A 12,491-nucleotide genomic window follows, 5' to 3' on the forward strand; every position below is an offset into this window, starting at 1 on the left:
TGTTGAGTTTGTTTTATAGAGGTAATAATAATTGTAATTATTTTCGTGTAACATAAACTGATTGATCTGAGTTAAACAGTATTCAGACGAATATTATTTGTAACAGATATGAAATATTTTCTGAGGATTAAACTTAATTAATTAAAATTTTCTAGAATAATTTAAAAATAATCTAATGTTAATTAATTAAAAGCATAGGTATTATTATGTTACAAGAATATATATAAAAACTTAACACCAACTTAACTCATTGTATAAAATATATACATGAAAAATACCACATTATTTATACACAAACATATAATAATTTGAGTAATTTTTATATATAAATAATAGTTTTTCATAACAATAGAAATTAATTCCAATTAAAATAATTATATTTGTGACAGATACGTAAGTTTCAAGAAAAGAAAAAGGTGTATAATATAACGGACATGTGCGATTTAATAATTTAATTAACTTGGGAGTGATAAGAATTTATTAATGTCATAAAGAATAATGAGTTACGGAATGAATCAGCTTATAGATAACGCAACCCAAGAGAGGGACTGAATCCGAAAGAGTTGTGGTCTTCATCTACTAACACTCTTCGATCTGCTTTAAGTGAATGATGGCGACGCAAGTGTATTCTGTGTGGGCGATTCCACCGCCTGACGTGGCGGCAAGGCTGGGGAACCTCATGGCGGGACTTCGATCGGAGTTCGGTGGTCCGCATTTCGAGCCGCACATCACGGTGGTCGGAGCCATCAGATTGACCGCCGATGAGGCTCAGAACAAGCTCCGATCGGCGTGTGAAGGATTCAAGGCCTACGATGTGACCGTTGACCGCGTCGCCTCTGGCACCTTTTTCTATCAGTGTGTCTATCTTCTCCTTCACCCCCATCCTCAGGTTATTCTTTTCAATTTCCCGTAATTCAATTCGTCATTTCTGTTATTGCGGAAAGGAAGAAGGGAAACTGAAACTATTTTTTCGTGGAACTAATTATTAGGTTATGGAAGCTAGCTCACACTGCTGCAACCACTTTGGTTACGAGCGTTCAACTCGTAAGTTACAGATCTTAATTCCTACCATTAATTTAGTCATTTTTTGAATAAGACATGTTATTATAATAAATTGATGAATAAGATTGCTGTAGATAGTAGGTATGATCATTAAAACATGGGACCAATTTCAATTTATCGGCCTTGTTTATGTCTTTGTCGATCCACACATTATTACATCACAGTGCTGCATTTATGTTAATGAAAAAGTCTTAGAAGCCAGCATTTTTATTAAAATTTAGTCGGTATTTAACTATTAAAAAGAAGTGTGTAATTTTACACTATTAGATATAATATCACACTATTAAAAATATTAATATGACTAATTGATGGATACAAATCACAAAATGTGACTCTTTATATTAATTTATCTCAAGAAAAGAAAAAGAAAGGAGCCTTTAAGCTAGTAATTAGTAAATCGTTCGATCAATTCTGTGAGATTTAAGCTAACATGCAGTTAATTAAGACTTTGTAGTGCCAGTACCAATCATTAAGGATTTAAGGTCTGCTATTCTGATGAGAGATATACTGTGTTCATTGTTCACCCTTTTTGTTGACTTGTTCAGCAAGGGTTTATAGATCAGAAAGCCTATCTAGTTTACATGGGTTAAATGATTTGTGAGGCAGTATCATAAAGGCAAACGCTTTTAGGTACAAGTGACAATGCTGTAATGTGAAGTGAAGGGTAGGTGGGAGATTCACGGAACATGACTTTTACCCCTTTTTGTTTTTCTTTTTATTTATAATAATTAAAAAAAAACTAGTTGATATATTGCTTACATGTGCAGCTTACATGCCACACTTGAGTCTTATTTATGGCGATTTAACTGAGGAAGAGAAGCAGAAGGCTATAGAGAAGGCTAATGTTCTTGATGAAAGTCTCAATGGCTTGAGCTTTCAGATCAATCGCCTTGCATTGTACAAAACTGACACTGAAGACAAAACTTGCAAGTCTTGGGAGAAAATTGCTGAATGCACCCTTGACTCAAATTAGCCTGGTCAACTTTGATACTACTGCCTCTGGTGTACAAACACCAATAACAAAGAGTTTGACCTCTGCCGTCGTTTTATAAACTGTCCATTTTCTATATTTACTTTTTCTTTTTTCCTTTTTGTACTGCATAGTTATAGTTGTCTTTTTTAGTCCTTTTCTCTTTCATTTTTACTTGTTTCTCTGCTGCTAAATTTCTAATAATAAAATTTACCTTAAGAAATGCACTACTACAGTTGTAGCAGACGGGGGTAAACGTTATAGTATTATACTATCAAATTTGTTTGATGTAATACGCTCTTATGGTATATGCTTCAATCATTTTAGGTGGCATAAACTCAAATAATTGACTTGGTGTTGTGGATGAATTTTATGGTTTAGTTTAAAATGCAATCAAGCGTCATAGTGGGTTCGGAATTCTGGTGGACAATAGCAGTTCAAGAAGAGCAAATTTATTAGGGTTTCCCCATTCGTTGAAATTAATTTAGTTCCCATTTTGGCCCAACTTTCTATTCAAGTATGTGGGAAAGGCTTGTACTGAACTCACTACAATAGCATGACGCCAAGTTGACAATGTAGCAACCTAAATATATGTGTTGTGCAATGCATTTATTATTATTATAATATTATGGACTAGCATTGAAGAAACTTCGACCCGTAACATTATTTGAAAGCCCAATTTTATGGTCCCCTACTGCAGCTAATATATTATTTCCTTTCGGTACACCCAAAAAGAATATTATTTCCTTTCATAGTTTCATTGGTTATTATTTAAAAAGGATTAATTTCTTCGTACAAGTATTTTGCGCTTACAAGTTTTACAAGTCTGAAGAGAATGAAACTCCTAAACACGTTGTTTATGTTACGTGCCTCTTTAACAAACTTTTAAATCAATCCAAATCAATTAACGCGTGAATATATAACTTTCATTTTTCAAAAGATTTTGTTTCCTTTTTTGAGTTTCTTGTCAAATTTTGTTCGATCTCCTTCGTGCGTTTTCTCTTTGTCTTCGATCTCCTTCTATTTTTTTCGATTTTTATGGTTTATGAAAGCAAGCGTTGAAATTGTTTTGAATATAATGGAACTTCAAAAATACATCCAAACGATTACAGAAATATACCCAAAGAATTATAGAAATACACCCAAAAGATTACAAAAATACACCCAAACGGTTACAGAAATAAACCAAAGGATTACAAAAATACACCTAAAGGATTACAGAAATACACTCAAAGTATTTAAGAAATACACCTAATATCAGGAGGAAGACAGTATATTTCTTCTTGAAATCTTTTAATATTTTGTTGGTTAAGAATGAGGCACAGCAGAGACAATTTAGAAAAAAAACCTAGAAGAACAGTAAAACAGTACCTTGAATAATGTTTCTTCGTTTTTTCTGGTGATTTTTTATGGAAATTTGTATCTTTTCTTCTTGATTTCTTCTACTCTTCATAGAATCGTAGTTTGTTTCGAATGTCGCTTGAATCTTGATGGTTTGCATTTTGATTGAGGAAAAAGAGAAAAAGTGCGGCATAATGAACATGTTGTAAGGCACGTGCGTTGAACGCTCAATTTAAAAGAATGGTGCGCGTGTTTTTTTCTTAGACTTGAACTAACTTGTATAACTTGTAAGAAAAAAATACTTGTATCAGACTTAAAAATAGTTAAGATATTTTACTGTATCTAAATTGTAAATATTAAATAGTTGTTTCGCATATTTTGTACACACCAAATTCCTTGGTACCATGTGTAATTACTTTATATGTAATATTGCTTAATCACATAAAAGTACAAATATATTGTTGAACTAATAGGGTGTTTGACTGTTTGTATATGTAATTTTGTCTTTATTAAGTGAAACAATGACTAAGGAAAAAGATAACTCTGCATTCCTCTATTGTTGAAACAGTTCTTCAATATAATACGACAACACAAATTAAAGGGCAATCTATGAATAATTGAACAGAGTACAATTATTAAACCGCTTGATGGAGCTAAAAGAGGGTGATTCTAGACAACGGGAAAGTGATTATCGATTTGATACATTAGAGAAATAGGATAAGAATTAAATGAAGACAATGAATCCTTGCACATTAACCTTTCCACTCTTTGGAATCTTCCCATGAAAACCGCTAAAAAACATTGAGCTTTAGTCACTTTATGTAAGTACCCTTTTTAATTTGTCTTTCCATTCTTTTGTTATTTCAACTTCTTTTTAAAAATCAAGCAAGTGAAAAATTTGATAAAATAAAAATATATATAATAAAATTATAAATTTAATAATAATTAATTTTTACTTTTATTATTTTATTAATTTTTATTTTAGATAATCTTTTTCCTTTCTATCCCAAACATACTCTTAATTAGTTAAATATTTCTCATGACTAGAAGCAAGTTTGATGCTCTAAATTTCAACGAAAAAAAAAAGAGTGTCTTTGTGCTTTACATTTCCATAGTTGGAAGTTCAAAATAATAATAATAATAATAACAAGGGTTAAGTTGGTCTCTAATTTATAAGTCAAATTTTTTTTGTTTTTAATCTTTTTTCGTATACAAAATCATCCATAAAATTTAACTTAATTTTAAAATCGTCATTCGAATAATTATACTCTTCTCTTTCATCACCAAAATACACAGCAACAACAATGAATCAAAAACAAAAATAATAAAGCCATCTTTCAGCAATAACAATGAAGCAAAAACATCTCTTCTTTTTTTTTTCTTCTTCGGCAACAACAATAAAGCCAAAACAAAAGTAGAATTGGAAATAGAAGAAACAAAAACCTAAGCAGAAGAAATATAAGCATAAACAAAATTGAAAACAAAAGTAGAAGCAAAATTAGAAATAGAAATAAAAACAGAAATATAAGTAGAATCAAAAACATCAAAATTAAAAACAGAAGTAGAATCAGATGCAAAAGTAACAGAAGTAGAAAAATAAAAAATTAAAATTAGAAATAATGTGATTAACAAAATCAGAAACAAAAACAAAATTAGAACCCTAGTAAAATTGAAAATCGTCAGTAGTGCTGATAGAGAAGACCTGGCAGAGGACGTCATTGTTGTGGCAGCAGCAGTAAAGAGGGCTAGAACAAATTACATGAATTATTCCAAGTAAATTAAAGTTGCACTCTATTAATAACTTCTATTAAATTAAATTATTCTACACTAAAGTAAATTTGATGGTAATAATAATATTAATTAATGAACAGATAGAACAGCAACGTGCATTGGCAGCAGGAGTGAGGTACCCGGTGCAGAATAATTAACAAAGCAAATCAAAGAAGGGATATAATTGGATTCAAACTAGGACTTTTTTCTTTTCTTTTCTTTTCTTTTTTCCTTTTTTTATTTATAATTTTTTTATTATGAATAATTTGGTAATAAAAATTAAAATTTTGGTAAAAAGGACAATTTTAAACTCAGTTAAATTTTAAGACAATTTTGTATGTAAAAAAAAAAAGTTGAAAATGAAAATTTTTTTCGACCTATATTTTAAGGATCAAAATCGTATTTATAATAAAAAAAAATTCTACTCCTCTCCTTTGAGAGATATTAAAATGACACTCCCCTTCCTCTATTTATAAAATGTATATTCTCTTCCCTTATAACTTTTAAAACACCTCCTCTTTAATCCATTTTAAATTTTTTATATTAATTAATATTAATTTTATCTATTTTTTAAGAAAAAATAAATTATTTTTTACAAACTACCCTTTAGTAAAAATTTTATTTTTTTATTAAATTTTACTTGTCAAAATATCTTTTAATAAATTATTTTTTATTAATTAAATTATATTTTTACCAAAATATTTTTAAAAAAATTAATAATTAAATTATTTTTTCTAGGATACCCTTCAATAATTTTTTTATTATTAAATTGTGATTTTACCAAAATTTTGATTAACAATTACTTTTGTATTTTACTATTAATTTTTCATATTAATAAATATTATTTTAACATTAAATAAAATTTTTTTAGCACTGTTAATATGTATAAGGCTTTACTTTTTCAAACTATATTAAATACAATCATCCTTGAAAATGGACATCCACATAAAATATGATAAAGCATTCTTATCACAACAACTAAGAGTCCGAGACCAAATAATAATAATAATAATAATAGTTAATTAGACGATGAATTATATCTCAGGTGTCTCCTATAGTATATAGGCCATTAATTAGAATGCGCCTAAACTATACCTAGAATACAGTATCATTATTAACCATTTTAACTGCATTTTCATTGTTATAACCTAATTAGTAATTAGCTTATGCTCATTTAATAATAATTATATAAAATGTACGACAAGTGACAAGTTAATTAGAAATTTGTTGATAATAATGAAGTGATCAGAATCTATATACATCATGCTGGATGATTATGACAGATTTCTGAACTTTAAGAATAGCATTTGGATGGTTGAAGGAAGGTGGCATGTGGAACCACTCAAAGTTGTGGTCCTAACTCCTAATGGAAGATATAGGCAAGATTTTCATGTTGTGAGTTTGACCCATCAGAACATGCCTTATCTCTCTGGCCTTTTCCATTTCAGAGCTAAGCAAACTATGAATCAGCCCATTATACGTGGAAGGTCACTTGGAAGCTTTAGAAAAGAGTAAACCCTTTTTTCGATTCTGTCCTTTTTTTAATTTAGACTATTAGCATTTTAACGATTGAAAAATGATCATTTATTTCTTTTTTTTATTAAATACATGAACTTTTTTATAAAAATTTTTAATAAAAAGTGGTTGAAAATATTTATACGTGATATTAGTTTAGGTTGTATGAGTTAACTTTTACTTATTTTATATGAATGATAATCATTTGATTGAGACTTTTTTATTTATACAATTATCAAAATAATATTGCAGAAAGATGATAATTATTTAATTGGGACATCGTTTTGATGATTATATAAGAACTAAAAAATCACAATCAAATAATTATTATTCACGTAAATCTGATATAAGTCAAACTATACAAGTTATCTTACATGTAAATATTTTTCATAATCTTTTGTTAAAAATTCTTACAAAGATCTCATGCATTTAATAAAAAAAATTATTATTTTTTAATCATTAAAATATAAATTATCTAAATTAAAAAAATTAGAAACCGAAAAGAGATTTTACTCTTTATAAAAAGCCTTCGCAATTCAAAGAAAAACATGGAATATATGTCATGTGGGATACATCTGTTGATGTTGAACTAAAGTCTAATCACAATGCAAGAACGAAATAATAAATTCAGATAGCTTTAGAGTTGAGAAGACTATTATATTTGTGCTTCAATTTTACTCAGATATTTATCTTCATCTAGTACTATGTTTGGTTGTAATAATTGAAAAATGAGATAAATTTTCAACCTCAATTTTACTTAAACTAGTATATTTATCCGTGTCTAGCATTAATATGTGAAAATACATAAAGTATTTATTTTTTGAAAAAATATGAAAAAATCATTACTATAATTTATAAAATCACAATCAATTGCAAAGTTTAAATATTTTTAATACTAAAAAAATTTAAATAAAAAATAAATATTTTATGTGTGTTTAAAGTTTAATAAATTATCATTAATAAAATTACTATTTTTATTTTTAAAAAATATTATTAATAGATTTATCAGACATTTTCTTGTAATTTATAAGCAAAACTTTTAAATCATTCATATTATAAACTCTTAAAAATGTCATATATATAATTGACTATGTATAAAAACTGATTGGTCTAGTTACGACCAAATTTGAGATAAAAAATTTTGAAATTTTTTAATTATCATGGCAAAAGATATTAAAACAAAGTACTATATGTTTTAGTTCTTAATTTTTGAGTTTACTAATATTTAAAACATCTTATTTTTATTCTAAATGTCATATTTTGTCCTATTTTAGTCTATTAGTGAAATTTTTTTTTCAAAATACCATTTTTTCTATTATGATAATAGAAGCAAATTAAAAAATCATAATTATAGTAATCATAACGGTAGTTATAATGATTTGAGAGTAAAAATAATAGAATAATAAAAAAAAGAAAATAATAATAAAAAAGTGATATATTTAAAAGATTAAAATAAAATAAAATAAAATATTTAAAACTAAAAATAAGATAATAATAATCTCCTTAATTTTATATTTATTGGCAATTCTCCTGTCCTTTTCTATAAGCGAAAAACAAAAGATTTACTGCGAAAAATGACTATTTTATTTTTTGTAGACCTAATAAAAAAATTTGATGTTATAGTATCCACACAAAATCTATTATCCTCACACGGAAATAATAATGGCTATTATTATAAGGCCAAATAAGAGGGATAGAGATAGAACATCAATACATTATTGAAGTAATATAAAATCATAATATAATTATTTAAAAAAAATCAACCATTAATATCAATAAATAAAAATTATCATCAAAACACTTGATGATTAAAAATATAAATAATTAATTATTATTCATTATTAATAATATGATGATCATAACAAAAAGTGAAAATATAATTATTCAGATTTAGATCGATAAAAAAATTAACATTATGATGAGTAACAATTTTATTTAAAAATAAAAAATAGTTTGCAGCTAAAAAAATCATCAACAGAAAAAAATAAGTGAATACAACTAAAATAATAAAGATCATCAACAAAAACATTAACATATAAACTATAGCATAATGCATATATTAATTATAGATCACCAAAAAAAACAAAAAAATATACATATGAACTGAAATATGCATAATAAAAATGAATATTACAAAATAAAATTAATAGCAAAATTATTCGACTATATAGCAGATAGAGCACATATTTTTTTTATTCATCAGAGGTTAGAAAAAAAACACAAGTTTGATCATAAAAATAAAAAAAAGAATGAAATGCATAGAGATAAAAAGAAATAAAAAATAAAAAAATTCAAAAATTGTACATTTGACACAAGAGAGAGAATAGATAAAGAGAAGAGCAAAATGCACGTTCTGATTTCATATATATATATATATAAAAGAATAGATTAAGTTAAATTAACTTATGTATTTTGCCGTCTTATTTATTATTTAGTAAATAATTTAATATTTATTTTAATCAAATTAATTATTTGATATAAATGTTAATAAAATGTATAACATTTAAAAATCTAATTAAATTAATTAATTAATTAGTATAATTAATTAGTTATAATTAATTTAATTTAATAACTTAAAAAAATAAAATATGTCATATCAATTTTATTATTAAGTGAAAAATTTTAATTTTAATATAATATAATGTAATAGATATAACTCTGCATATGCTACACCTGCGGTATATAATCAGTTTCAAATTCGGATAAAAAAAAGAGGGTTGTGTTAGGCCTTCGACAGCCAACATAAAAACTTAGTCGAATTTTCATGACATGGATCAAAGACATTATTGCGCTAAAATTAGGCCGTTTCTCGAAAGCAACTCGCTGTATGCCTCGCGTACAATGTCAAATAATGAGTAAGAGTCGTTTCATCGATGCCTGGGTGTAGTGTTAAATAAGTAAGGGTTCTCGCGTCTTCGTCAATGGACGAGGGTAAATAAGCTAGTTCACAAAGAAAAAGGTATAGATAAAGGTCGGAGCTTGAGATTTGAGACATGGAACATAGGCACTCTAATAGAAAAAAATCCATGGAGGTGGGGGATACCATTACAAGGAGAAAGATTAACATCATGTGCTTACAAGAAACAAAATGGGTCGGTGCAAATGTCAGGGAGTTGTATACTTCTAGGTTTAAACTTTGGTATCCAGAAAATGTAAAGAATAAGAATGGGGTAGGTATTATCGTGGATAAACAATAGAAGAAGGACGTAGTGAATGTCAAGAGGGTGGGAGATCGGATCATCTCTATTAAACTTGTGGTGGAAGGAGGTACTTTTTATGTAATTAGCGCCTATGCACCGCAAGTGGGTTCGGACGAGCAACACAATATAAGATTTTGGGAGGATCTAGAGAGTTTGGTCCAAGACGTATCTTGAGGAGATAAAATTTTCTTAGGAGGAGATTTAAATGACCATATTGAAAGAGATGTAACTGGGTATGGAAATATTCACGGAGGCCATAGTTTTGGAGTGATCAATACCGAGGGTAAAACTATTTTAAACTTTTCCTCAACATTTGACATTCTCATCACAAATACATGTTTTAAAAAGAAACATGAACACCGTATAACCTATAAGAGTGGCGTGCTCTGAAATTGACTTTTTCTTGTTGAGAAAAATTGACTAGAAATTTTGCATTAATTGTAAAATTATTTCTAGAAAGAGTTTAACAACACAATATAGGATGCTTGCCATAGATTTTCGCATTGAGCAAAAGTTAAGGAAAATACATCATATGAAGAACCCAAGGACGAGGTGGTGGCAGATGAAAGGTGAGAAACAGAGAAGCTTCCTAAGACGGGTAGGAGAAAAGAAAAAGTGAAATGGGGATAGAAGCGGAGAAGATGTGGAGAGAGATGGCAGAAGTTACTAAAAAAACAACAAAAAAATTTTGGTGAATCTAAAGGGATAGGACCAAGAGATAAGGAGTCTTAGTGGTAGAATGTGAGTGTATAAGAAAAGATAAAAGGAAAAAGGGAATGCTTTAATAAGGAGTGGTATTTGTGCTGCAATTCAGATAATTGAAAAAAATATAAGGCAGTAAAAAAAGAGACAAAAGTGGCCGTAAGTAAAGTAAGACCAAGAGCATATGAGGGTCTCTACCAATCTTTAGGCACGAAGGAAGGAGAAAAAGGTATATATAAAATCGCAAATAACGGTGAAAGAAGAACAAGAAACTTGGACCAGGTTAAGTGCATAAAAGATAAAGACAGAGATGTTTTGGCTTAAGAGGAGAAGATCAATGAAAGGTGGAAAAACTACTTCTACGAGTTATTTAATGAAGGACAAAAGACTCTTCTGAGCCTTGGTTGGTTATGCACAAGGAAAGAAGATCAAAATTTCTACTACTATCGAAGAATTCGAGACTTTAAGGTAAAAGATGCTCTAAAATAGATGAAAAATGGCAAGGTGGTAGGACCCGATAATATTTCAATTGAAGTTTGAAAAGGCAATGGAGAGAAAGACATCAGTTGGTTAACCAAGTTTTTTAAGGAGATTTTAAGGTCAAAGAAGATGTCAAATGAGTGGAGAAAGAGCACCTTGGTACTTATCTACAAGAATAAGGGGAATATACAAAGTTACAAAACTATAGAGGGATCAATCTCATGAGCCATACCATGAAGTTATGAAAAAGAGTGATAGAAGAGAAGTTAAGACAAAAGACACAAGTAACAGAGAACCAAATTAATTTTATGCCAGACAGATCCACCACTGAAACGATATACCTGTTAAGAAGGATGATGGAGATGTATCGTAGTAATAAAAAAGATCCATATATAGTGTTTATTGATTTGGAAAAAAGTGTATGATAGGATGCTAAACGAGGTCTTATATAGAAGGTTTTGGAAAGAAAGAGAGTAAGGATTGCATATATTTGTGCAATTAAAGACATATACAATGGGGCTACTACTAATGTAAAGACTTAAGGTAGTGTGATAGAGGAATTTTCTATTGGTATAGGATTACACAAGGGATCATCCTTAAGTTCATATATTTTCACATTAGTCTTAGAAGTACTCACAGAGCATATCTAAGAGCCTGTATCATGGTGCATACTTTTTCATTGATGCCGCTAGCAACATGAGCAACGCCGTTAAGTCTGTACAACCTGTTTTCGTTCGCCATAGTCTCACTTGAATATGATCCATCTAAAAATCCCAAATCTTCTCAGCCTCTTCCTCCTTCTCTCAATCCACAACTCTCTCTCTCTCTCTAAGCAAGATTCTTTCTCTAACCAAACTTGGTTTACATTTCAAATGAAGAATCTGCTACTGTCTAAAGTAGTTTTATAGACTACCAATATAAAATGCGGCACTCATCCGTGATTTATGCAACATAACATTTGCCCATAAAATCACTACATTCAGTAGCAGTTTTTGACAAACGCAAATTAAAAAAAAAACGCTATATTTTGTAGATTGATCTACTATATCCTATAACAATTTTTATAAAAATAAAAAAATTGTAAAAATATCTTCAATATTTAAAAGTTGTATTCTAATAAATTTGCTTTTCAAATACTTTAATTAAGTAATTTGTTCGAGTCACCAAAATTAAGTAATTTGTTCTAAGTATTTTATTATTGAACAAAAAACAAAAAAGAAATTAATTAACTGCGTTTTTGGTATTTAAGCTTTTGTAAAAATTGAAATAGATTTTGTAGAATATTATTATTTCTTTCTTAAAATAAATATTTCTTTTACGCTCTTAATTTTTTTTAGGTTCATTCAAGAAACTTAAAGAGATATTTTCAAAAGGAATTAAATGAGAGTAACCGATTTCCTGCATATACTATATACAATGAGCCCGTAATGTCAGAAAGACAATATATCAAA

At 28.3% G+C, this 12,491-nt stretch overlaps 1 protein-coding gene across 1 annotated transcript; it reads left to right on the forward strand.

Annotated features, from left to right (window-relative positions):
* The first annotated feature begins 458 nt into the window (after positions 1-458).
* Positions 459-2,325, forward strand: LOC107482205 (cyclic phosphodiesterase). The gene is made up of 3 exons (XM_016102618.2): positions 459-889; positions 990-1,044; positions 1,830-2,325. The coding sequence occupies exons 1-3, from the start codon at positions 608-610 to the stop codon at positions 2,033-2,035; spliced, it is 543 nt and encodes a 180-aa protein (XP_015958104.1). The 5' UTR covers positions 459-607; the 3' UTR covers positions 2,036-2,325.
* Positions 2,326-12,491: the final 10,166 nt, after the last annotated feature.

The sequence above is a fragment of the Arachis duranensis genome, chromosome 3 (genome assembly GCF_000817695.3).
Source record: "Arachis duranensis cultivar V14167 chromosome 3, aradu.V14167.gnm2.J7QH, whole genome shotgun sequence".
NCBI lineage: Eukaryota > Viridiplantae > Streptophyta > Magnoliopsida > Fabales > Fabaceae > Arachis > Arachis duranensis.

Excerpts from the sequence above, each read along its gene's own strand:
- LOC107482205 (XM_016102618.2), top strand. The coding sequence starts at position 608 with ATGATGGCGACGCAAGTGTATTCTGTGTGGGCGATTCCACCGCCTGAC. Across the intron at positions 890-989 it reads TCCTTCACCCCCATCCTCAG|GTTATGGAAGCTAGCTCACA; the intron begins GTTATTCTTTTC and ends ACTAATTATTAG. Across the intron at positions 1,045-1,829 it reads TGGTTACGAGCGTTCAACTC|CTTACATGCCACACTTGAGT; the intron begins GTAAGTTACAGA and ends TTACATGTGCAG.